Consider the following 22,945-nt stretch of genomic DNA (forward strand, 5'->3'; position numbering starts at 1 on the left):
TAACCTTCTTAATTACGGATGTCGTTTTCGCTCTTTCCTAGTAAACTTTTTAAGTTGCAAAACAGAATTTTTCAAAACAAATATTTAAATTCTCGTTACAATAAAAGGAGCGCACAATTTACATAAGTTACATCGATACGAAGGTCTTTTGTTTTGGACTCAATTAAGACTACTCATACATGATAAAATAAAGCAATAAATTTAACTTTGATGAATTCATGTTAAAAATAAAATAAAAGCAAGTGAATAAAAAGGGAAAACCGAACCTGAATTTGATGACAACTTTAACTTAAAAAGAAAGAACAGCTAGTAGAAATTAGAATAGATTGGCACGACACTGTTCTGAACCAAATACCCGCAGCAGCATGAATTAAGCAACTATATGATTAGCAATTAGAAGAGCATCCGTGGCAATCAGAATTGGGATGAACAGTAACACAAAGCAATTGGTTTTTGCATGGTAACTGCAGCAGCAATAAGAATTAAATGCGATTGGAAGTGAGTATCAAAAAAACCATGTAGTAATGATTTGACACAATTTGAATTCAAGTAAAAGTGGCACAGCAACAGTATATATAAATATATATTACGTGAAAGAAACTAAATTGGAGTGAAAGAAAATAATAGAAAACTGAATTTGGAATTGAATTCAAAGGAAAATATTCTGGAGAACCCTAAATAAAAATAAAAAGAATACGGCAGTCTTTCTGAAACTATCATATTCCCTGGTGGCTACGGTTCTATTGAAATAAAACTGAAACTGAAAAAGTAGCCTAAAAACAACGTAAAGCCTTTTCTCATCAGCTGCCCTCCTTTTATAGCTCTGAAATTGCAACCAAATAATCTTTGCTTGAGCCTAAAGTTGTGGAGAGTGGATTTGGATTGAGTTGAAATTTTCTGCAGATAAAAACCGAGCCTGAAGTGTGACTCTTTCCTGGCTGATCTCACTTGAGCATGACATCAGCATGATGTCATTAATGGTAATGGGCTGACCATCATTGACTGGTTCAAGTTGCTCTTTTCACCTCCTTCTTGGTTCTTTTATCTTTGACACCCCTGTTACCTGAAACATAACAAAATACTAGCCAGAAGACATGCAAACCACAATGAACGACCCTAAAATAAATAAAAACTAAACTATTTATACAATGTATTTTGCGTGTTATCAATCACTTGCTCTCAAATTCTGTAAATGAAATACCTAACAAAAAAAGACACAACAAAATGAGATATAAAAAGCGAGATCAGAACAACAAAAAGGTAAAAGTAGAAATTAAAGTATCAAAGCAAAAGTAAGCATAAATCATTGACACTGACCTTGTCATGTGCATCAGTAAAATTGCGATTTCGAATTAACTACCAAAGATTATCACATAACTAAGAATAAAACATAAGATATGTTGAATATATTGAACAATATACACCACCATTAAAATTTATTGAAGCAACTCATATTGAAACTGGGAAGATAGATGGCAAGTCTTTGTAGAACAGTAGATTTGAATAAATAAAATTTGAATATAAATGCATTTAAAGAAATGCAAATAGATTAAGTTCAGACGCTAAATAACAGCTCACAAAAATCACATATAATAAACTCTTAAATTTAGTCAATCAAAATTCAACCTCCATTCATGAATGACAAATTTCAGCCTAAGAGTTTTCCTTGTCCAAGATGTGATTGTTAAAATGCACCAACTAACTCCTTGAACCAATACTTGCACTAAAACAAATTGATTAAACAGATGACCAAAATAATGACACACAAAAGTAATAGCTGCAACAAACAAAACTAGTATATTCAATTTGCAATCATCAGTAATCAATTTAGATAGCAAATGCAATTCAAAAACTCATCATATTACAAATAACCAAAAATCTAATTAAACAAATACTTTAACTCTTACCAATTTGAAAAAACCCTAAACTGTAAAATCAACAAACAAAACTCACAAAAATCTTATGAACAACAATTACCTTAGTTTTAATAGAGGCCTAAAATGCTATTGTACGATAACTCTTATTACCTTAGTTTTAATACTGTTTGTTCATTTTTCACATACTCTGAAGTTATGATGCCTTTCTTCTATGCTTCTCCCAACATCTTCAAATTAAAAAGCACAAATGAAAACACACAAACCAAAAATTTTGTGGATTCCGATTCACTTACCTTTGTTCCGATTGATTTATTGGATGATGATAGCTTGATTGGCGAATCCACCGGAGGTCGGCGATTTCAGTTTCAGACGCCGATTCACTTTCATGTGTGCTGCTTCCTTATTCTTTCATACGCCGTTTAAATCTAAAGTGTGGATGAAATGAAGAAATCTGAAAAAGTTTGTGGAGAGGAAGATAAAGGAAAGTGACTGAGAGATTGAACCGAAAATCATAAAATCCCTAATTTTGTTTGATGGGGAAATTAAAAAGAGTGAGGTAGGATATGATGATGTTTTTGTAGTGGCGAGAGAGCGAGGGAGAGGAATGGGGTTGAGTGATTGCAATCTGTATCAGCAAAACATAAAAGGCGTAAAAATTTGTTTTGTTCACAAAAATAGGAGATCAGGTGTGAGGAGATTAGGTGCAATCAGTTTCAACAAAAAAAAAAAATAATAGGAGATAGGCATGTGGCAAATCTAGGGCAACAGGGATAAAATAGTAATAATAATAATAATTCCTCTTAAATTATGCTTCCGTTATAACTTTAATTAATAAATAATAATAATAATAATAATAATAATAATAATAATAATAATAATAATAATAATAATATAAAGATATTGTTGAAATAGAATTGCATCAAATAAACAGATGGCCAAAATTATAGCAAACTTGATAACAAAATTCGGCTGGCATTAAGTAAGATGATCAATGGTTAAAATTGAATGGCGCCTAAATGTGTAAGATCCAATCGCTCAGAAAAGTGGAGGGAAAAATGGGGGGAAAATATTAGGGTTAGGGATAGCTTGGGGGGATAAGCTGAAGTAGAGATAAATATGAAATAGTTGTTTCGAAAAACAGAAGAGATAAATATGAAATAGTTGTTTCAGAAAAATAGGGCTATAGATAAATATGAAATAGTTGTTTCGGAAAACAAAAGAGATAAATATGAAATAGTTGTTTCGGAAAAATAGGGCTATAGATAAATATGAAATAGTTGTTTTGAAAAACAGAAGAGATGAATATGAAATAGTTGTTTCGGAAAAATAGGGCTATAGATAAATATGAAATATTTGTAGGGCCAATTTGTTTCGGAAGTAGAGATAAATATGAAATAGTTGTTTCGGAAAATAGAAGAGATAAATATGAAATAGTTGTTTCGGAAAATAGAAGAGATAAATACGAAATAGTTGTTTCGGAAAATAGAAGAGATAAATATGAAATATGATCAATGACTAAAATTGAATGGCGCCTAAATGTGCAAGATCCAATGGCTCAGAAAAGTGGAGGGAAAAATGGGGGGAAAATATTAGGGTTAGGGTTAGCTTGAGGGGTTAAGCTTTAGTAAGTAAGATTATGCAGTATCCTGGAGTTGTTTAAGTAATTAAACTGATTTTATAGAAACACTTACATTGAAGCAAGGTTTCTTCTTTTTTTTTTTTCATCCATTTCTACTCTTTTAATTGATATTGTGTTATATGTCAAGAGAAAATGTAAATGTCATTAGATCATTATTTTCCTAAGGTTGAGTGAGTACCATTCTATGTTCTTAGTTAGGTCTATGTTCCCTTAACATATCACTTTTCAGTAGTTTCAATCACGCCTTAATTTCTATCATAACAAACTTAAATATTTATGTTCCACAACGCCGAGACCTTAAATATAGTAATGAACGCTACGGCCCATGTGGATGCACAGGTATATTACTAGTTTGAGGAGTCAAACATAAATGAGACCAGGTACAAGTTAGAAACACAGACATGAGCCATCAATTCAACAACATTAGCCCTGCATCCGCTTCCACATTCTAATTCCTGCAGGCCAGCACCACACTGTCCACACATAATCAATCTCTATCCAAACTCACTCTCTCAGTACATCAAATTTGACAATAATCAATCTAAGAAAATTAGGATTCATGTCCTTCATTTAAAGCACAAGCACACATCACACAATAAGTATTAAAATCAGTGCTAAGAAAGACAAAATACACTTACTTGATCAATGCATGACTGCAGTGCAGCAAGTTGATTTCTTTTCCCTTCAAGCCTAGCAGAATTTTCAGCAGACTTTTTCTGAAGGGAACCCAACTCTTCCAATTTCACCACCGAATTTCTCTTGATGTCATCAGCATATGATTCAAGTACAGGCTTCAGTATGACTTTGTAATCAATACCCATGATTTCACCAGGTGTGGCTCCCTTGGGATCCAACATGTACTGAATGTCATTACCAATATTCAACCTAGAAGCACATGAAATGAAACATCTGCTTAGTAATTAATTCCCTACTAACATTAACATCAGCGATATTCAACTAGTAATTATGATCAGTGTTTTCAATTACCGATAGCGTAAAATAGAGCATTGTTAAAATTTCGCTATGCAATAGTGCTATAACACCACCATAACAACCACTATTTGATGACATTTTGTACTAAATAACATAACGTATCTCAGAACAATAACGGTTGGTCCAAAATCCGCTATGCTATAGCAGCAATTTAACAAATGATTATAAAACAAATGGGACACAGTAAAATACATCAAGAAAAGAAAAGAACCTCCTACGAGCCTGGTTGCAATCGATGGAGAGAGCCTCTAAGTCTTTGATCTTATGCGCGAGAGTGCTATCAACTTCCCAACACTTTTCCTCCCAAGCATTCCTAGCAAGTTCCGCCTCACTAGCATCTCTCTCAGCAGCCTGCAACTCCCTCTTCATCCTGTCCACATCCCTTGCATTAAAAGTCTGCAACTCCACTTTTCTCTTAATCTCCTCATTCTCCTCGACAATCCTTTCATTCTCCACCACCTTAGCCTCCAACTGCTTCTCCTTCTCCGCCAAAACCCTCTCCAACGGCTCAATTCTCGATCCAAACTCCTCAATTATCTTATAAAACTTATTCACATCACCTTCCAACACACCCCTTTCTTTCTCAAGCTCATCCTTCTTAGACTGCACTGATCTCACCTCCTCCAATTGCGCCTCCAACTCAACAACGGTTTGCTCAACAGCAGCTAGTTTCTCCACAGCAACAGATTTCTCATGAAGAATCTTTTTGCGAATTTGATCCTCCATATCAAGAATAGCCTCGTCATCACCTCTAATAAAATTGAGATAACTATTCAAACAATATCCAAAGAGAATATTACTGTTACGAAGAATAGCTGTGGTACTCGACGAATTTGAGAGAGATAAGTTTTTTTTGACAAGTATTGGAGAGAGATAAGTTAAAATTACAAATCTGAACAAGCCAATGAATAAGACAAAGCATTGAAGGCCATTGATGCGGAGTAGCAGGGTTTTTAAGAATTGATTTATTAAGCTTGAAAGGGTAATCAAACAGTTTAAGAAGTAGTGGAAGTTCGTCTTCGAGTTTGTTAACGGGGAATTCAAGGAGTTTGGTGAGAAAAATTACGGTTTCGTGGGGAAGGAGAAGATTTGAAAGAGATGTGGAAACTGTGAGAGGCAAGGAAGGAGTTGATGGTTGCGATTGCGGATTGTTGATAGGAACGGTCATTGTAAAGGTCGAATGAGGGGATTCCGACAGAGGAGGGGCGGCTGCTGACGAGACTGATGTCGGAATCACGGTGGTTGAGAGGGGTTGGTCGTGGGTAGGTGTCTTTGCGTTGACGACGGTGGGTGGTGGTGGGTTGGCGACGGTGGGTGGTGGTGGGTTGGCTCATTTTCCGGTGATTGGTTTTTTTGAGTGATGAATTTTTTTTGAGTGATGAATTTGAAAATGAATGTTAGCTTGAAGAAGCGTGGAGTGGATTATATTAATTTTTTTATTTTTTATTTTGAAATTTGAAATAGTGGAGCTGAATATTTGATTTAATTTAATTAATAACTTTTTTAATCCATACTTTTATTTAATGTATTTAAATGTTATAGAAAATTACACATTAGTCAGTCACGATTGCAAAATCAATCTCCTAACATTCATCTCTCTTAAAAAAAACTTCTAATATTCATAGATTTAGAAGGTACAACATTGTTAAAATTCAAATAATTACTTATTTTAACCCACACTAAAGACAATTGCTAAAACATAGGATCAAACGACTAAAAAAAACATGTCGGCAGTTAATTGCCGCTGAGTTTATTGGTCATTTATTTGTGTTATTTCTGATGAGGTGCTTCTGACGAACTAGCTTCTGATGACGCAGGAGCACTTGACTTTAGGAACACTTTTCTTCAGATGCTTCAAGCTTCCTTCTTGTAGATTCCATTGCTCTCATTTGTTCTTTTAGAACCTATACTTCAAAGAGACACTAAATTTTTGTCTATGGTTCTGCACACATGAACAAATATTATCATACTCAATTGACAATTTTTAATACCTTGTTATCATCAAAACTCTAAAGGGTAATGTTAACACACATTTTGTTCAAACAATCTCCCCTTTTTTGATGATGACAAACATTAATATTTAAAATGTTCAATTGTTGTTAATCTAATTAACAAGTTGACTTTGAGGGTATGAGATTTGTAAGCTCCCCCCGAGTCCAATAGTACTTTAAGGTGAGGTTTGTAAGCTCCCCTGAGTTATATCCATGTTAATTAAATTCATCATTAATTTTTAAGTAATTGGTACTGGATAAGTGTGGGGATGCTCAATAGTGATCAAATATGTGTATAAAGTTTTTCTTTTATCTGATGTATGAAAGGGAAATATATATTTTGATGTTTAGTTGTGGTCAAATGTTAAATATGTTGTATTTTGATGCATAGTTGGCTTGGCAAAGAAAAAAAATGATGAAATTTGGCAAAGAAGCGTGGGGTGGATTATTAATTTTTTTATTTTTTATTTTTAAATTTAAAATAGTGGAGCGGAATATTTGATTTAATTTAATTAATAACATTTTTTTTAATCCATGCTTTTATTTAATGTATCTAAATGTTATAGAAAATTACACATTATTACAAGCAGGCAGTCACTAATCCATTGCAAAATCATTCTTCTAACATTCATATCTCTTAAAAAAAAATCTTCTAACATTCATAGATTTAGAAGGCACTACATTGTTAAAATTCAAATAATTACTTATTTTAACCCACACTAATTAGAGCATTTTACATTGGGTAATTATCCTAAAATATCACACGACTTATGTTCAACTCATTCTTCAACCGACGACAAGTCATCAACTTTTATAAGAGTTGGATTGTCTCCAAATATGCTACTTTTCTTGTGGACAATCATCAAGGATGGCTCAATTGAATTGAAAGTTATGTTCAAATATTAAAAACAGACCTCTAATATAATTAATTGAATAACTAAGTCCTCATGAGCTTAGCTCAGTTGATAGGAAAAATGCATTATATATATAAGATACGTGGTTCAAACCCCGGCCACAACCAATAAAAAATAACTATGTAACTAAATAAAATAATTAATGGAGTACAAAAAAAATTACCAAAATATTTAGGATCATATCATACTTTTAAATATAACAACCATCCCGAAAAAAATAACAATATATAATCAACCATTTTCTCTTATCATTTTCTCTTATACCAAACAATATATTAAATCTATTATTCTATTTTTTTTAGTGAATATATTAAATATATTTTATTTCTTAGATATTTATTTCTTGTTGAATAGTGATACTTGTAGAATCATTTGTGAGAACTTTTGTGACAACATTCTTTTGTTCTCTTATTAATCAAAAACAATAGAGAAAGTAAAATGAAGAGGAAAAATAAGAACACGTTGTGAGTAAAAAAGAGAGTTATAAAAAAATTGTTATAAAATGGTGGTACAGATATCATTCATATTTCTCTCTTCTCATACTCAAGTTATATCGGATGCAAAACCTGGTTTGCTAAAAACAAAACTCATTGGTATCATTCCTGATTGGTAGTTGTCTGGGCACCCCCGCGAGAGCTGATTTTGGTGGAATTATTCGAAACAATGTCGGATATTATTTATCTGGTTTCTGAGGCTATATTAATGATTCTTCAGACATCATGTATGTCTAGCTTCTTCTTTCAAAAAAAAAATGTATGTCTAGCTTCACGCTATTTACTAGGGGCTTATTTTGGCAAAAAAAAAACTTCAATATAATTAAGCTTGTTTGATATACCGACTCCTTGCATTGTGATGAGTCAATAATTAGTGTTTTTAATATATTATTTGAGTCCGTTTTATTTATATTTGAGTTTATTTTATTTTAGTTTATTTCCTTTTTAGAACTATTTTACTTCAATTGCAAGTTATTTTATTTTTGGAACAAATATTTGAAAGATGGAGTATTGGAGCAAAAGAAAGGAGAATTGGAGCTTATTCATGCCAAAAATATAAAGATCTCATGTAAAAATATATTATGCAAGGATTCATGACAAAAATATGAAAATCTCATACAAAAATATCTTGTGCAAAGAATTTGAAGATCTTGTGCAAAAATATAACAAGTGGCGCGCTCCTTTTACCCTTTTGCTGTTTTTGCTTCTTCGACAAAGCTGTCTATTTTAGTATTTCTGACCTAGAGCCCATGGTTTCTTGTCCAACATTTTAGTGATTTAATTCTTAGGGCCCAAGTCAATGTTAGACTATAAATAGAGCAGCCATCTAGTTTGTAAAACCATCTTTTGTTCTTAGAATAAAAGTTCACCTTTATTTTATTGTTTCTTCAATGAACGTGAGTGAGTGGACTCTTCTTGTCATGAGATTGTTGGATAAGTCTAATGACGTAATCCTAATCAAACCAAGCCTTAAACATTAATTTTATGTAAACTTAATTTGTAATCTATTTCACCGTTCTTATAATCAATAACAAATATTATTCGATGGATCGAAAGATGAAGTTTATTAGTTGTTATTGATTCATCACAAATATTAAGCGATAGATCGAAAGATGAAGTTTTAATATTGGAACAAGTGAATATAAACAAGGATTCGAAATATGAAAATAGTCTAGCAAACCTGGAGACAATAAAGTTTCGGACTTCAAGGATTTCAATAGCAATCAACCATGAAAATAGGCGTGGTTGCTAGAGAAACACACTCACTGAGACCGAAAGGAGATGTGATAGGCTAAAGAGAAACTTGCCTTTAGAAAAAAGGTCTAGCATAAAGTTCTAGGCTTAAGGTTTGATTTGAGAAGGGTTTGTCACCGTCCTCGTGAGCTTAGCTCAGTTGGTATGGACAATGCATAAAATATGCAACTTATCCAGGGAGCAAAGGGAAAAGGAAGACCGAGTGGGATCCAGGAAACTAGCGGACTGATCACCACCACCAAAAAAAGAAGGATTTGTCACCATGACGGACCAATAATCCCAAGGCTCTTTTATTATTATTATTATTATTATTATTATTATTATTATTATTATTATTATTATTATTATTATTATTATTATTATTATTATTATTATTATTATTATTATTATTATTATTTTCTTTTAATTAAAAATCCAAACTTTATAACTTAATTGTACCTGATCAGAAGGTGACTGCCGGTGCTTTGAATGCGGTGGTTGTGACGGTGGTGGAATTCGTCAAAATGCTTCTTGGAGCAGATGCGAGTGTGTACCTGTAGGCACTCCAACGCTCAAGTCAGTAGAGATCAGAGAGTGAGGGTGTAGAGAGAAGAAAAGATTCTACCTTGGGGACTGCATTGAGTCCCCTATTTATAAAGGTGGAGGGCTGTAGAGCCATTGTAATGGCACACCTGGCTCTGGCGGTTATGAAATCATGGGAAGTGTAACCGCCAGAGAGTTTATTGCGGGAACTTGCAGAGAGATATTGTGGCTCGTTTGAACCGGTCTCGCTCGCTCCGTGCACCCCCTCGCAGAGAGGGGATGTGTCGCAAGTAACGTTGCTAAACGTGGAGTTTGGGCTTTGGATTGTATTGGGCCTAAGTAATGGGCCAGAAATCCTTTTGGCCGGTCCAAAACAGTAGCCCCTAAGTCGTTGCTCTTGATGTAGAGTAATGACTTAAGTGTGGGCATTTTGATCATTTGTGGCCGAACGTAGGGGGAGGTTGTTTTCATGTGCCCTCTTGCTCGAGGCTGAGATGAGTCTCGCTCGCCAGACTTGAATGTATCTTTGACTCGGGGAGCTATTTGCGAGGGCAGCCGAGAGTGTTGAGAGGATTGGGCTAGCGAACTCGTTTTCCTCAGAAACCATTCGCCCTCTACTTGAGTAAGTTTGCATGAGTGATGAGTCGTGTTCAAAATTCAAGTGTCTGGCGATGCAAGATCAGACATGAAGATTCCCTCGCCAGGAAGTTTGGTCAAATGTCATTCCGCAATTAATGCCCACGTCTCGAGGGAAAAACTGAAGAGACATGAACTTTGTTTTCTGCGTGACACGTGTAAAGGCTATTGTAGTACTTGAGTACCTATTGTCTGCAGAGTGTTCTCGGTTTATATTTCTGAGGTGCCATCATCACCATTCATTTAATCCTGACGTTCAGAAAACCGCTACAAATGATAAGGCCCTTAGATGAATGGTTTGATTGAATCTGGACCATAGAAGTGTAACTTGAAGCGAGAGTTATAGGTGAAGGGCTATATTGGATAGAACATCGCGACTTTTGAGTGGTTTATGAAACGAGTATAAATAGTTCAAATGTTGTTTGGAAAATCACTGCGTTTCATTTTCTCTGAGACTTAGAGGTTTTTTCCCCAAAGTTCTTTCAAAGGTGAAGTCTTTCCGAATCCTTCAACTTCTCACTTTCAAGTTCAATTCATCCATCATAACAGGTAATGCTCTGATAACTTCATCTCTTTCATCTTTGTGCTTCTGACTTCCTTAGTTTTTGTTTTCAAAAATCATAGTTATGCATGCTTTTAGGGCAGACATGATTCACTCGGTGTTTTCCGCCGTTGGCTACGGCGGTTTCCACCGTGCATCAAGAGTTTTTAAGATATGTTGTCTGTTTTCTATATGTATTTAGAAGAACATTAGCGACGAGCTTTAACGTCTAGGGTTATGTCTAGTCATTGAGTGGTGTAGGCATTTGAACCGTTTATCGCGCCTCAAAACCTTCTAAACTTTTTCCCATTGTGATCAAACCCGTTAGTTTCGGAGGAGATGATTGTGACTTTCACCTTGCTTTTTTGATTTCAGGTTTGATAATGGTGGGAAACCTCGGCAAGAATAGAGGAGCAATGCCCGAGAATTCCTGGGTAGGAAAGGAAGCCCTAGAAACAACGTCCCATTTTTCATCTGATGGTGTGGGAATAGTTTTGCATTGCCCGATAAGGAGGAGGGAATGCTCAAAGGTCACGGATAGGATATGTTCGCGCATCCCGAGGGATTGCATCCCTATGTATGAGGCTAGGATAACCATTTCAAGAAATCTGATTCAGTCTGAATTTTAACCTACTTTTGCCATGGGCCAATGCTAGCAGTTTTCAAGAAATCCCAAACCTTGTTTAACTGACACCCAATCTCTGGTGTTTTCTAAGAATCCCTTGGTTCTGTTAGGTATGCCGGAACAGATGTTTTTTCTATCTTTCTGCGTACTTGAATATTTTGACTAACGATTCGCTTTTGTTTTCACGTGCAGGAAAAATGTCCAACATTCGTTCCCTGGTGAACAAATCCAGTCAAAAGTTGTAGGTCAAGGTAGTAGTAGCAGAAGAGAGTTGATCAACGAGAGCAGACGACATATGCTTGGTTTCCTGTTAGGGTGGCCGATGAGTCTGTAGAGGTGGAAGAGGTTTCCCTCAAGAGGAAGAGGGTCACTCCTTCTGATAAGGGCAAGCAGGTTCAATCTCAAGATGTGGTCCTTCAACAAGGAGCTTTTCTTGTTGACGAAGGTTTGTTTCAGCTTCCCAAGGTGTGGTCGCGGTTGGACCATTTCGGCCCTCAAGCTTCGCTCTACCTTGGGGACTCCGAATTCTAGGCAATTCATGATTTGGGGCATGTCGGTCGGTCCCGTGAGTTTACAGAGGGAGTTGTAAGTGCTATGAGGGCCCTGGAGGTTGCTGTTTTTCTCAACAACGCTTCTATGGAGGAGGCAGTTCGTTCTGATGCCATTTCTCATGAGATGGGTGAGATGGCCAAGAAGATGGCTGACATGGAAGCCAAACTGACCGCTTTGAAAGGAAGTGCTTCAGAGGAAGATGAGATGATTTCTTTCTTGAAGGGGAAAGTGAAGTCGGCGTCTTGTGAGTTAATGGAGGTCCAGGCCAGGTTTGCCGCTGAGAAAAAGGTTCTTAAGGATGCTCTCCGTAATGCTACTCAACCCGACGAGGATGAAACTGAAGACACCGCTGTGCTAGCTCGTTCTGCGTTGGTGTACAGGCTCGAGGAGTTGGAGAGGAACCTCGTGGATGCTGTACGTCATGGTTTTGATAATGCTATAGAGCAGCTTAAGGTGGTGAACCCTAGTGTGCGGTTCCGTGTGGATGGGCTCCATTTTCGGAAGTATGTTAGGAACGGCGAGATCGTTGACCAAGATGACGATGGGCATGTTTGAAATGCCCAGGCTCATTTTTCCCTGTAATTTTTTTCTTCTTGCTCTTGTTGACAGCCCTTGCGGCACTGACATTATACGGCCCTTTGTGGTTCGTATTTTCTTTTCAGATGCATTTTGCTCGTTTTCACTTAAACTTGTTTGAAAATGCATGATTTATTTTCAAGAATAATGATTTTTCTCGTCGTGCGAGGCTTTATACTGTTTGAAGTATTTGTTTGAGAGCAAACTGTTTATCTTGTATGCTATACAAAATGTGTCAATTTGCATGCTCTTTTTGATGCTCGCCTTTTCGATGTCGATGCTTGAATATGTAAGTTAGTCGAGGTGGGATGGCCTACCCCCGGACAGTCATTATTTCGATGTAGTGACTTAATGGCTGGAGATTTTTGCATGGCCGCCTACGATCTTGCTACTTTGACTTGTTAAAATCAACGTTCTGCTTGTTTTTTCCTTGGTACTTAGTCACTTTGCTTGGAAAGTTTTACCTTTGCGTTGTTTTGCAAGGAAGAGTTCGGCTAACGGTTACGCGGAGTATTAGTTAAAAATATTTCACATCCAAGAGATCGTTTATCTGATTGTTTGTCCAAAGTTGTGTTTCAGATGTGTAACATCGAATGAACGAAGAAATCATTCTAAGTTTAACGCACTGCGGCGTGAATCACCCATCGCGAGCTGGGGTTCTACCTAACGTGCCGAGTAGTGATGTCGCAGCGGTAAGCGTACATACTGAGGAGGCAGAAAATTTTTTTGTGTAAATTTTTCTTATCCTTTTTCTTTTTAGATTTGGAGTGGCACGACTTTCCTCTTTTGTTTATTTGCTCGTTTGGAGAGCGAGAAGTTCATTGTGTAGAACTAAGTATATATGTTAGAGTAATTTGACGTTGTTTGCCATCTAAGTATAATACTTTTTGAGTTTTTCGACATTCCAAGTCCTTGGAATTGCGTTTTGATGGAGATCTTCAAGTCCGAAAGCCCCTGTCCCAGTTTTCATCCGGATTCTATGGGGTTATTCCCAGTTGGCGGCGAGTTTCCCCTCTTCAGAATCCTTCTGGTTTCGCCGGAGGACGAGATCTCCGACTTCGAATTCTCTCTTTATGACATTTTGTTGTGGCGAACAGCTATTTTTTGTTTCAGCGCTGCTTCCCGCAAGGTAGCGTCAGTCCTGACTTCGTCTATAAATTCGAGCTCTTTGCATAGATTTGTCGTGTTGGCAGGGAAGTCAGTGTTGGCGTCAATACACCATGTGTGTTTGGTTAGCTCAATGGGTATGACCACCTCTGTCCCATACGTGAGCCAAAAAGGTGACTCGCCAGTGGTGGAGTGGGGAGTAGTTCTATAGGCCCAGAGGACCACATGCAACTCTTCATCCCGCTGGGTTTTGAAACCCTCTAGCCTTCTTCGTATCCCGCACAGAATGACCCTGTTTGCCGTCTCGGCGAGGCTGTTGGCTTGGGGATGTTCGACGGAGGTGAAGCTTTGTTTGATGCTAATATTCCTTAGGTAGTCATGGAACCTATGGTCCATGAACTGTGTACCATTGTCGGGTATTACTAGAGTCGGTACTCCAAACCTTTCTAGGATGTTCCTTTTGAAGAAATGGAGTACGTTTTTTGCCGTGATCTTGGCCAGTGGTTCAACATCGATCCATTTGGTCGAGTAGTCAATGGCAACTACCAGATATTTTAGCTGTCCGGTGGCTTTAGGGAATGGTCCCAGAAGGTGGAGGCCCACCATGCGAAAGGCCAAAGGGAAACTAAGGATGTTAGCTTAGTGGGGGGTGCTAGGTGTGAAGGTGAGAAAAACACAAGAAAGGGGGGTTGAATTGTGTTTTAAAAATTTCTTCGTTTCTCATGAACTGAAACACACAGATCAGAAGCAAGGTGAGACTACTTCTGAAGTGATATTCAGGATCTAAATGCAGCGGATAAAACAGAGAGAGAGAAGAAGAAAGGAAAAAAGCAATTATACAGGTTCCTTCCACAAACCGGAAGTAGTATACATGCAAGAGACTTCCTATGCTCAAGAACACAATCAAGAGACTTCTATTGCTCAAGCACAACTGCAAGAGACTTCTATTGCTTAAGCACAACTGCAAGAGACTTCCAATGCTAAAGCACAACTGCAAGAGACTTCTAATCAAACAAGATTACAAAGAAAAATGTTTGAGGTTGAACACTTGATATACAATCAGAGGTGCTCACAATACAGATCAGATACAGACTCTTAAGACTCTAGAATTTCAAAGATATGAACTTGAAAATAGAAATTCTAAGTGAGCTTTTGGAAGCAGGACAATTTCAGCAGAGTTTTGGCGCTTGTAAATTGTAGTTGAGTCTTACGCCATTCTCTAAGTCTTCACTCCTTTATATAGTGGTGTGAAAGGGACGTTGTGAAATTGCCAGCACATCAAAAAGAGTCGTTTGAAGCTTTGATCAATCACCAATGATCTTTTGCCTGATTTGGTTGTTGTCTTATGAGGAACCAATTTGAAATTCATTCCCATTGTGAAGGAACATCTTTGCAGGCGTAGCTGTTATTCAGAGCTGTTTTCTTGTCTTGTAGTGTGGACACTATAGAGTAGTGGAGATAGTGGTTGTACACTTCGTACAATTATACTATGTCAACGCTTTTTGAAGATAAGCCTCTAAAGCCTTCAAATCTTCACCAAATGACTGTTGCTTTGTATTCCCAGTCTTCAGCTTTACTTTTGAATCCAATAGACAACTTTTGAAGTGTTAAATCTTGAATCTTCAGCTTCTGGTGATTTTCAGCTTCTGATGAAGTCGCTTCTAAACTAGCTTCTGATGAACTTCAGCTTCTGATGACGCCATCATCTTCAAGAGCACTTCAGGAGCACTTTTTGTCTTCAGGAGCACTTCTCTTCACACGCTTTAAGCTTCCTTTTTGTTGATTTCTAAGCTCTCTTTTGTTCTTCATAACCCATATACGATGTAAATTTTTGACTATGGTCCTGTACACTTGAACAAATATTAGCTAGTCCAATTGAAAATTTTTACTACCTTGTTATCATCAAAACTCTCTAAGGTTTATTGTTAAACACATTTTGTTCCAATAATCTCCCCCTTTTTGATGATGACAAACAATAGTATTTAAAATGTACAATTGTTGTTAATCTAATTAACAAGTTGACTTTAAGGGTATGAGGTTTGCAAGCTCCCCCTGAGTCTAATATTACTTTAAGGTGAGTTTTGTAAGCTCCCCCTGAGTTCTATCCAAGTTAATTAAATTCATAATTTAAGAACGAGATAACTCTCAGAAAATTCTCACATGACATAGACTAAGAGATAAGAAGTTGGTCCTATCAATTTAAATTTTAATTTTAAATTAATGGGGCTCAGAGCCTATAAATACTATACATACTACTCCCCCTTTTGTCATCAACAAAAAGTTTAATATCTTAAGACAAAAAGAAAAATAGTTTAAAAGATAGTGAGAAAAACAAATTAATATAGAGAGCATAAACTATAAATATATCAGAGCATAACACAATCAGAGCATGAATATAATAATGTATATCAGAGCAAAACATATATTAAAGCATGAACATGAGACATATCAGAGCACTGAAAAGTAATTCAGAAGCATATGGAATTGATCACGAGCATACTAAGTTCAGAAGCAAATAATAGTATCAGGGTAAACAGAAGGAAACTAAAGATTAAACAAGCTAAGTGTGTGCAATTAGGGGTTGGATTGTTTGTTCATCATTTCCATCATCTTTCTGATCATCTCTTGAGTGACATCTTGCTTCTTATGCATGACTTCCTGCTGATTCTTCATTTCAAGCTTGAACTCTTCATTGCTCTTGATCAGATTGTCTTCTCTGATCTTAGCTTCCCTTAGTGCTTTTTGAGCTTCTTCTAGCTTTGCTTCTGTAGATGTCATGTACTCTAGCATGAGTAGCTTATGTTCTAGGAGTTCCTTTTCACGCTTCTTAACTTGTTTCTCCAAAACAGTATTCCTTTGAACCAAAGCTAGATCAGGAGATGCAGTCTTTAGATTGACATTGGTGAGGAAGGTTAAGTCCAGATCCTTTGGGTGAATTCCTGAAGGAATGAAATCATATATATCTCTCCCTTTGATACTTGGAGGACTCTGGACCCAAGTTTTTAGTACCTTGACTTCCTGCAGACTGTCATCTATACCTTTCAGCCAATCTTTAAGCTTCTGCTGAGCTTGATCTTGAATATCTATGCATGTAGATTGGAGTGCAGACAGAACATAGTCCACTCTTTCCTTCAGTCTGCTCCATCCCTTCTCATAGCTCTCTTCATGCACTAGATCAGCTCTTGCTTGAATCAGTTGAACAATTCCTGTCCAATATTCTCACAAACATTCTGTAATAATGTAGAATCAAGGAATATGGTTGGAGGTGAAGGTATCTTTGTGGGTTTTGGTTTAGCAGTAGATACAATGGCTAGGTTTGATGATGAGGGTTGGTCATTTGTAGTTTGAGGGTTGCTGGTTGAAGGTTGATCAGAGACAGTTTCTAAGACCTCAGTGGAGAAGGATTGATCAATCTCCATGTCAGTTGTCTCTGATGTGGTTAAGTGGTCAGGTTCATTTGTGGTTTTTGGCAAGTTTGGTGATGATGGTTGTGGGTTAGGTTCTACAACCATAGTTTAAGATTGAGGATTGACTTGATCATCCTCAGAGTCAGAATCCATAGATCTGGCTATAGAAATAGAAGGGTCAGCACAAGTTGGTTTCAAGGTTGATGATTGAGTTTGCTCAGGAACAGATTGTTTAGGAGCGACTGGTTCAGGAACAAAAACATGCTTAGATGGAGAGACATGTTCAGGGCTAGTTATAGGGTTAGAGCTAATTTGTGTGGCTGTTTGTGGATTGGGTGTATCTTGTTGGGGGCTTTCTGAAATGACTTCTTCATTAGCAATTGCTTCAGAAGCAATTTCAGAGGCTTTTTCTAAGGTTGGCTCAACACTTGGTAGTTCACCAGAATAGTGCCTGACCAGGTTATCTAAGACAGTTGTGTTTTCTGTTTGGTTGGTTGAGGCAGGCTGGGATGATGAGAGTTCAATGATCTCATCAGAAGGAACTATGTTAAGAGGTTGAACCATTGGTGGTCTCAAGGGATTATAGCTAACAGGAAATTTGTTGTATAAATCTGCTTTCCTTTAAGCTAAACTAATGACTCTATCATCTATTTCAGTTCTAACAGGTTCTCGAGAAATATTGGATTTAGGCTGTTTGTATTTAATGTTGTACTTCATGCCTAAAGTTATGTCATCTGAGTCAGTGGATGATGAAGATGATGTGGATTGGGTAGGTGAGGATGATCCTGATTCTACATTGATAACAGAAGTAGTAGGAGAACCAGGGTTACCTGTTGTAGCTTCTGGTTCAGCAGTAGTACCTTCAGAAGCCCTCACAATCATCATTAAATTTCCAGCTTCTGAAGTCACTTGCTGTTCAAGTTCTTCAGTAGCTTGAATAGCTTCTTCAGCATCAACAACTGCATCTTCTCTGACAATACTAGATGCAGGGACTGTAATCTTCTTTGACAGCTTTAAGGCCTTCTAAAGAGCTTCAGTTGCAGCATCTTCAGCCTTCTTCTTGTTCAGCTTCAAGATATTCTTTCTTTGAAGTTGCCTTCCTCTTGGATTTCCTGCCCTTAGCAACTGGCAGAGCACCACCATACATTTCCTCAGGTACATCATCCAGCCTGATGACCTTGCCATATGTCTCAAAGTGGTCTCTGATGAAATGCATCTGAACTTCAATAGGGTCCTTCTTGTAGATGGGTGGGAAGTCTTTCATCAGATCAGATTGAGCTTTAGATTCACTCACGTCAGTCTTGAGCTTGGTGACAGTACTGATCAGCTTCATATTCTTGAGAGTATGAGCATTGATGAACTTCCCAGTCTTAGTGTCAAGCTGCTGGTCTGAGAATGCTTTAACACTACTGATTAAGTTCAGAATCCCTCCTTGATGAAGGATTTCTGATATGAGTCTCCCATAAGGAACCCAGACTCTTTTCTTCTGCTGACTGTCCTTCAGCTCCTTAACCATATACTTGAAAAAGTATTTTGCAACATTCACTTTTTGTTGTTCAATAAAGTGATGAAGGAAAACTTTCTGCCGCTTTGAAGGTTGATCATTACCACCACTTTTTGGGAGCAGATTCTCATTCTGAATCTTCAGGAGAGCTTCTTCTTAATGTCTAACTCAACATATTTTCCTAGAATGTTGGAGTTGAATTTGGACTGGTTTACTATTTCATTCCAGGGGCTGTTTCTTGCTTTTGCAATATCCACTCCTGAGTATTTACCAGAAGCATTTAACCTGAGTACAGATGCTATTTGCCATTCAGTAATAAAGACTGGAATTCCCATGACGCTTAACCTAATTTCCATGCCAGTGTATGGTTCGAAACCCATTTCTTCTCTCGTCTTCCCAGCCAGAGAGGGATCAAGCAAAACCTTCTGCTTCTCTTCAGCTTTAGAAGCAGTTTTATCATATACTGATGCTCTTACCCAGAAATGCTTTACTAGAGCTTCATATGTTGGTCCATTCAACATATTGAAGTAAGGCATAAGACCTTGAGCTTCGTAGTAACCTCTGATGTCACACCCATGGAAAGCTAAAGAATCAAAATCCACAGGATTCTCTATTTGAACCTTTAACTGCCACTCTTCTAGTTCCATGGTTCTTCCTATGATTTCGTAGGCAGGGGCTTCTTGAGAAGTAGATTCAGGAGCACCTTGTTGTTGCATGTTAGAAGTTGATTTTGGAATATCCTGTTGCGAGCTTGATGATGCCATTGATGAAGATGATTTAGGGTTCTAGGTTTTAAGATTGCGCTTACTTCCCAACGAAGGTTGAAAGAGGAAAGTGTTTGTAGTGAAGTGAGTAGTGTGTGAATTGACTAAGTGTTTTGAGTAAAACGTTTGCAATTCAGAAAATGACAAACAAACACAGCATTAATGACAAAGGGGGCGCGTGTTTAGTACATTCAAAGCTATAATCATCATTGCCCTCTTAAGTCATACACCAATACAAATAAGCCACGCCAGAAGTTCTCAGAGTAACTGCCAAGTTAGTGGGCCAGGAGTTACCAAAAAGCAACTTCTAGCGTTTCCACTAACTCTGCTATTCAGAAGCATAAAATCCAGCTTCTGAAGTTCAGATGTTGAGGTCATCATCAGAAGCACATTTTCCTCAGAACCTCAATAAAGAGCTTCTGATGGACCATAGCTTCTGAACTGACTTCAGAACCTAAGAAGTGTATTCTGCTTCTGCTGTAGACATAGCAATAGTTGCTTGTATCTTGCTAGCCCAGGATATAAGATTATCACTTAGAATCCTATCACCAACATAATCAGCATCACAGAATCCAACCAACTTATAATCTAAGGACTTCCTATGCTCAAGAACACAATCAAGAGACTTCTATTGCTCAAGCATAACTGCAAGAGACTTCTATTACTCAAGCACAACTGCAAGAGACTTCCAATGCTCAAGCACAACTGCAAGAGACTTCTAATCAAAGAAGATTACAAAGAAATTTTTTTGAGGTTGGACACTTGATATACAATCGAAGGTGCTCATAATACATATCAGATACAGACTCTTAAGACTCTAGAATTTCTAAGATATGAACTTGAAAACAGAAATTCTAAGTGAGCTTTTGAAAGAAGAACAATTTCAGCAGAGTTTTGGCGCTTGTAAATTGTTGTTGAGTCTTATGTTATTCTCTAAGTCTTCACTCCTTTATATAGAGGTGTGAAAGAGACGTTGTGAAATTGCCAGCACATCAAAACGAGTCATTTGAAGCTTTGATCAATCACCAATGATCTTTTGCCTGATTTGGTTGTTGTCCTATGAGGAACCAATTTGAAACTCATTCCCATTGTGAAGGAACATCTTTGCAGGCGTAGCTGTTATTCAGAGCTGTTTTCTTGTCTTGTAGTGTGGACACGACACAGTAGTGGAGATAGTGGTTATACACTTCGTACAATCGTACTATGTCAACGCTTTTTGAAGATAAGCCTCTAAAGCCTTCAAATCTTTACCAAAAGACTGTTGCTTTTTATTCCCAGTCTTCTGCTTTACTTTTGAATCCAATAGACAGCTTTTGAAGTGTTAAATCTTGAATCTTCAGCTTCTGGTGATTTTCAGCTTCTGATGAAGTCGCTTCTGAGCTAGCTTCTGATGAACTTCAGAGAGAGAAGAGAAGAGAAGAATCAGAGAAGGAGAAGTCTGTAGACCTTGCTGCTAATCAATGTAAGGTAAGGTGATGAGTCATAATTTAGTCTATTTTAATGCATTATTTAGTACCGTTTTATTTAGATTTAGTTTTATTTTATTTTAGTTTTATTTCCTTTTTGAATATTTTACTTCAAATTGCATTTTATTTTATTTTAGGAACGAATATATGGTGGAAGGTGTCTTGGAGCAAAAGAAAGAGGACTGGAGCAAATACAGTGCAAAAATACGAAGATACGGAGACAAAAATATATCTCCACAAGTCAGAAGCTTGGCACGGCCCGTGCCAACATGTGGCACGGCCGTGCCACCCTCCAGGATGCTCTTTTGCTGCTTTTCTTCAAACCCAAGTTACTTTGTTGTAGTTTTACTGATTAGCCCTTATAGTTGCTTAGATTTTAAGTCAAATGTAAAGCTATAAATAGAGGAGCACTCCGTCATAAACATTCACCTTTCCTTAGAATATTTTAGTGAATTATTTCAATAAAGTTCTTTTCTTTCCTTTACTTTCTTTCTCGCAATTTATTTTATTGCTTTCTCTCTTCTTCCCCCATGTCTACAATGAACATGAGTGAGTAGACTTCTTTGTCTTGGGATTGTTGGATAAGTCTAGTGACGTAATCCGAATCAATCCAAGCCTTAAACCCTAATTATATGTTACCTTAATTCCTAATCTAAATTCACCGCTTTAACATGAATTAACTATTATCAAACTGTGGAAGCGAACGCGGAGGGTTTGATAATCATTAATTCATCATCTCAAATATCAATTCATAAAGCGAACGCGGAGCTTTGATATTCGAACAAGTGAATTTAGACAAGGTTTGCGAAACATGAGAATAGTCTAGCAAACCTTGAGACATATAAAGTTTCGATCTTCAAGGGTCCCAAAGGCAATTACCCATGAGAATAGGTGTGGTTGTTGGAGGGATACACTCACTGACTTCGTGTGAAGCTTTGATACGCTAAAGAGAAACTTGTCTTTAGAAATTAAGAATAACGTAGAATTATAAGTTTAAGGCTTGATTGTGAAGGATTCGTTGTTATGACGAACCAATGATCCCAAGGCTCTTTTATTATTATTGTTATTTACCTTCAGCAACTAAACCTCCCTTTTTATAACTTTTCTTCTCCTCTAATCATTCTTTTAAAGTTAGTTAAATTGAACAACTCCCTAGCGGAACGATACTCTTTTACTAATATTACTTCGATAGACCGTGCACTTGCAGTTTGGCTCTATCAAGTTTTTGGCGCCGTTGCCGGGGAGTTAACTAATTTAATTAACTTTTCTTTAGTGATTAGATTTCTCTTTCTTTTCTTTTTCTTTTTATTTTTCCTTCTTTTACCGTTAAACTTCTTGGATAACACAAAAATAATATTGACATGGCTGAAGAACGTGCTCTTAAAGAGTATGTGATTCCTTCAACGGAAGAGTCATGTGCTATTATTGTGTATCCAACGGTTGAAGGTGAAAACTTTGAAATTAAGCCTGCCCAACTTAAGATGGTGCAGCAAAATTAATTTCGGGATCCCCCGAGAGGATCCTAATCTTCACATTTAAACCTTCTGGCGTCTCACTGTAACTTATAAGGAAAACCAAGAAGCCACTAGGCTGCTTCTTTTCCCTTTTTCTCTAAAAGATAAAGCTCTCACCTGGCTCCTTCCCCTAAGAGTTGGTTCCATCACCTCATGGGATCAAATGAGGCGAGAATTCCTCATCCGCTTCTTTCCCCCTCTAAAATCGCCCGACTAAGGGCAAAGCTTTATCAATTTACTCAAAAAGAAGGGGGGTCTTTTTATGATGCGTGGGAGCGTTTCAAGGAAATGCTTAGACTTTGTCCCCACCATGGCCTGGAAAAATGGTTAATTATCCATACTTTTTACAATGGTTTGTCATGTGCTACTAAAACCTTTGTTGATACAGCTGCAGGTGGTGCTCTAATGAACAAGGATTTCAAAACAGCCTATGCTTTGATTGAAGACATGGCTCTAAATCTCTTCCTTTGGACCGATGAGGAAGCCATTGCAAATTCTTCACCCTCCAAAAAGAGGGCAGGTATGTACGAAATCTCTAACTATGATCACCTTGCTGCTAAGATTGAAGC

The 22,945-nt window shown here is 37.2% G+C and overlaps 2 protein-coding genes and 1 non-coding gene across 3 annotated transcripts; all 3 read right to left on the reverse strand.

Annotated features, from left to right (window-relative positions):
• Nucleotides 1-556: 556 nt before the first annotated feature.
• LOC146915901 (kinetochore protein NDC80 homolog) lies at nt 557-5,995 on the reverse strand. The gene is made up of 3 exons (XM_085718140.1): nt 4,721-5,995; nt 4,155-4,401; nt 557-2,328 (listed from the first exon to the last, which is right to left on the reverse strand). Exons 1-3 carry the CDS (start codon nt 5,233-5,235, stop codon nt 2,278-2,280), a joined length of 813 nt encoding a protein of 270 aa, XP_085574266.1. The 5' UTR covers nt 5,236-5,995; the 3' UTR covers nt 557-2,277.
• Nucleotides 5,996-18,772: 12,777 nt separating this feature from the next.
• On the reverse strand, nt 18,773-19,396 carry LOC146915902 (uncharacterized). Its single transcript, XM_085721485.1, has one exon. It carries the CDS (start codon nt 19,394-19,396, stop codon nt 18,773-18,775), a length of 624 nt encoding a protein of 207 aa, XP_085577611.1.
• Nucleotides 19,397-22,586: 3,190 nt separating this feature from the next.
• Nucleotides 22,587-22,693, reverse strand: LOC146915903 (small nucleolar RNA R71). Its single transcript, XR_015017153.1, has one exon. It is a non-coding gene; the product is annotated as a small nucleolar RNA R71 (small nucleolar RNA).
• Between the last annotated feature and the right edge of the window lie 252 nt (nt 22,694-22,945).

Source organism: Medicago sativa, chromosome 6, assembly GCF_051527215.1.
Source record: "Medicago sativa cultivar Bolivia chromosome 6, Bolivia_mono, whole genome shotgun sequence".
Taxonomy (NCBI): Eukaryota; Viridiplantae; Streptophyta; class Magnoliopsida; order Fabales; family Fabaceae; genus Medicago; species Medicago sativa.

Bases quoted from the DNA above. Each gene is read 5' to 3' on its own strand.
- LOC146915902 (XM_085721485.1), bottom strand. From the start codon at position 19,396: ATGGCATCATCAAGCTCGCAACAGGATATTCCAAAATCAACTTCTAAC.
- LOC146915901 (XM_085718140.1), bottom strand. From the start codon at position 5,235: ATGGAGGATCAAATTCGCAAAAAGATTCTTCATGAGAAATCTGTTGCT. The intron at 4,402-4,720 runs GTTCTTTTCTTT...ATGTGCTTCTAG, and splicing joins TGCAACCAGGCTCGTAGGAG to GTTGAATATTGGTAATGACA. The intron at 2,329-4,154 runs GTAAGTGTATTT...AAACTTTTTCAG, and splicing joins TGCAGTCATGCATTGATCAA to ATTTCTTCATTTCATCCACA.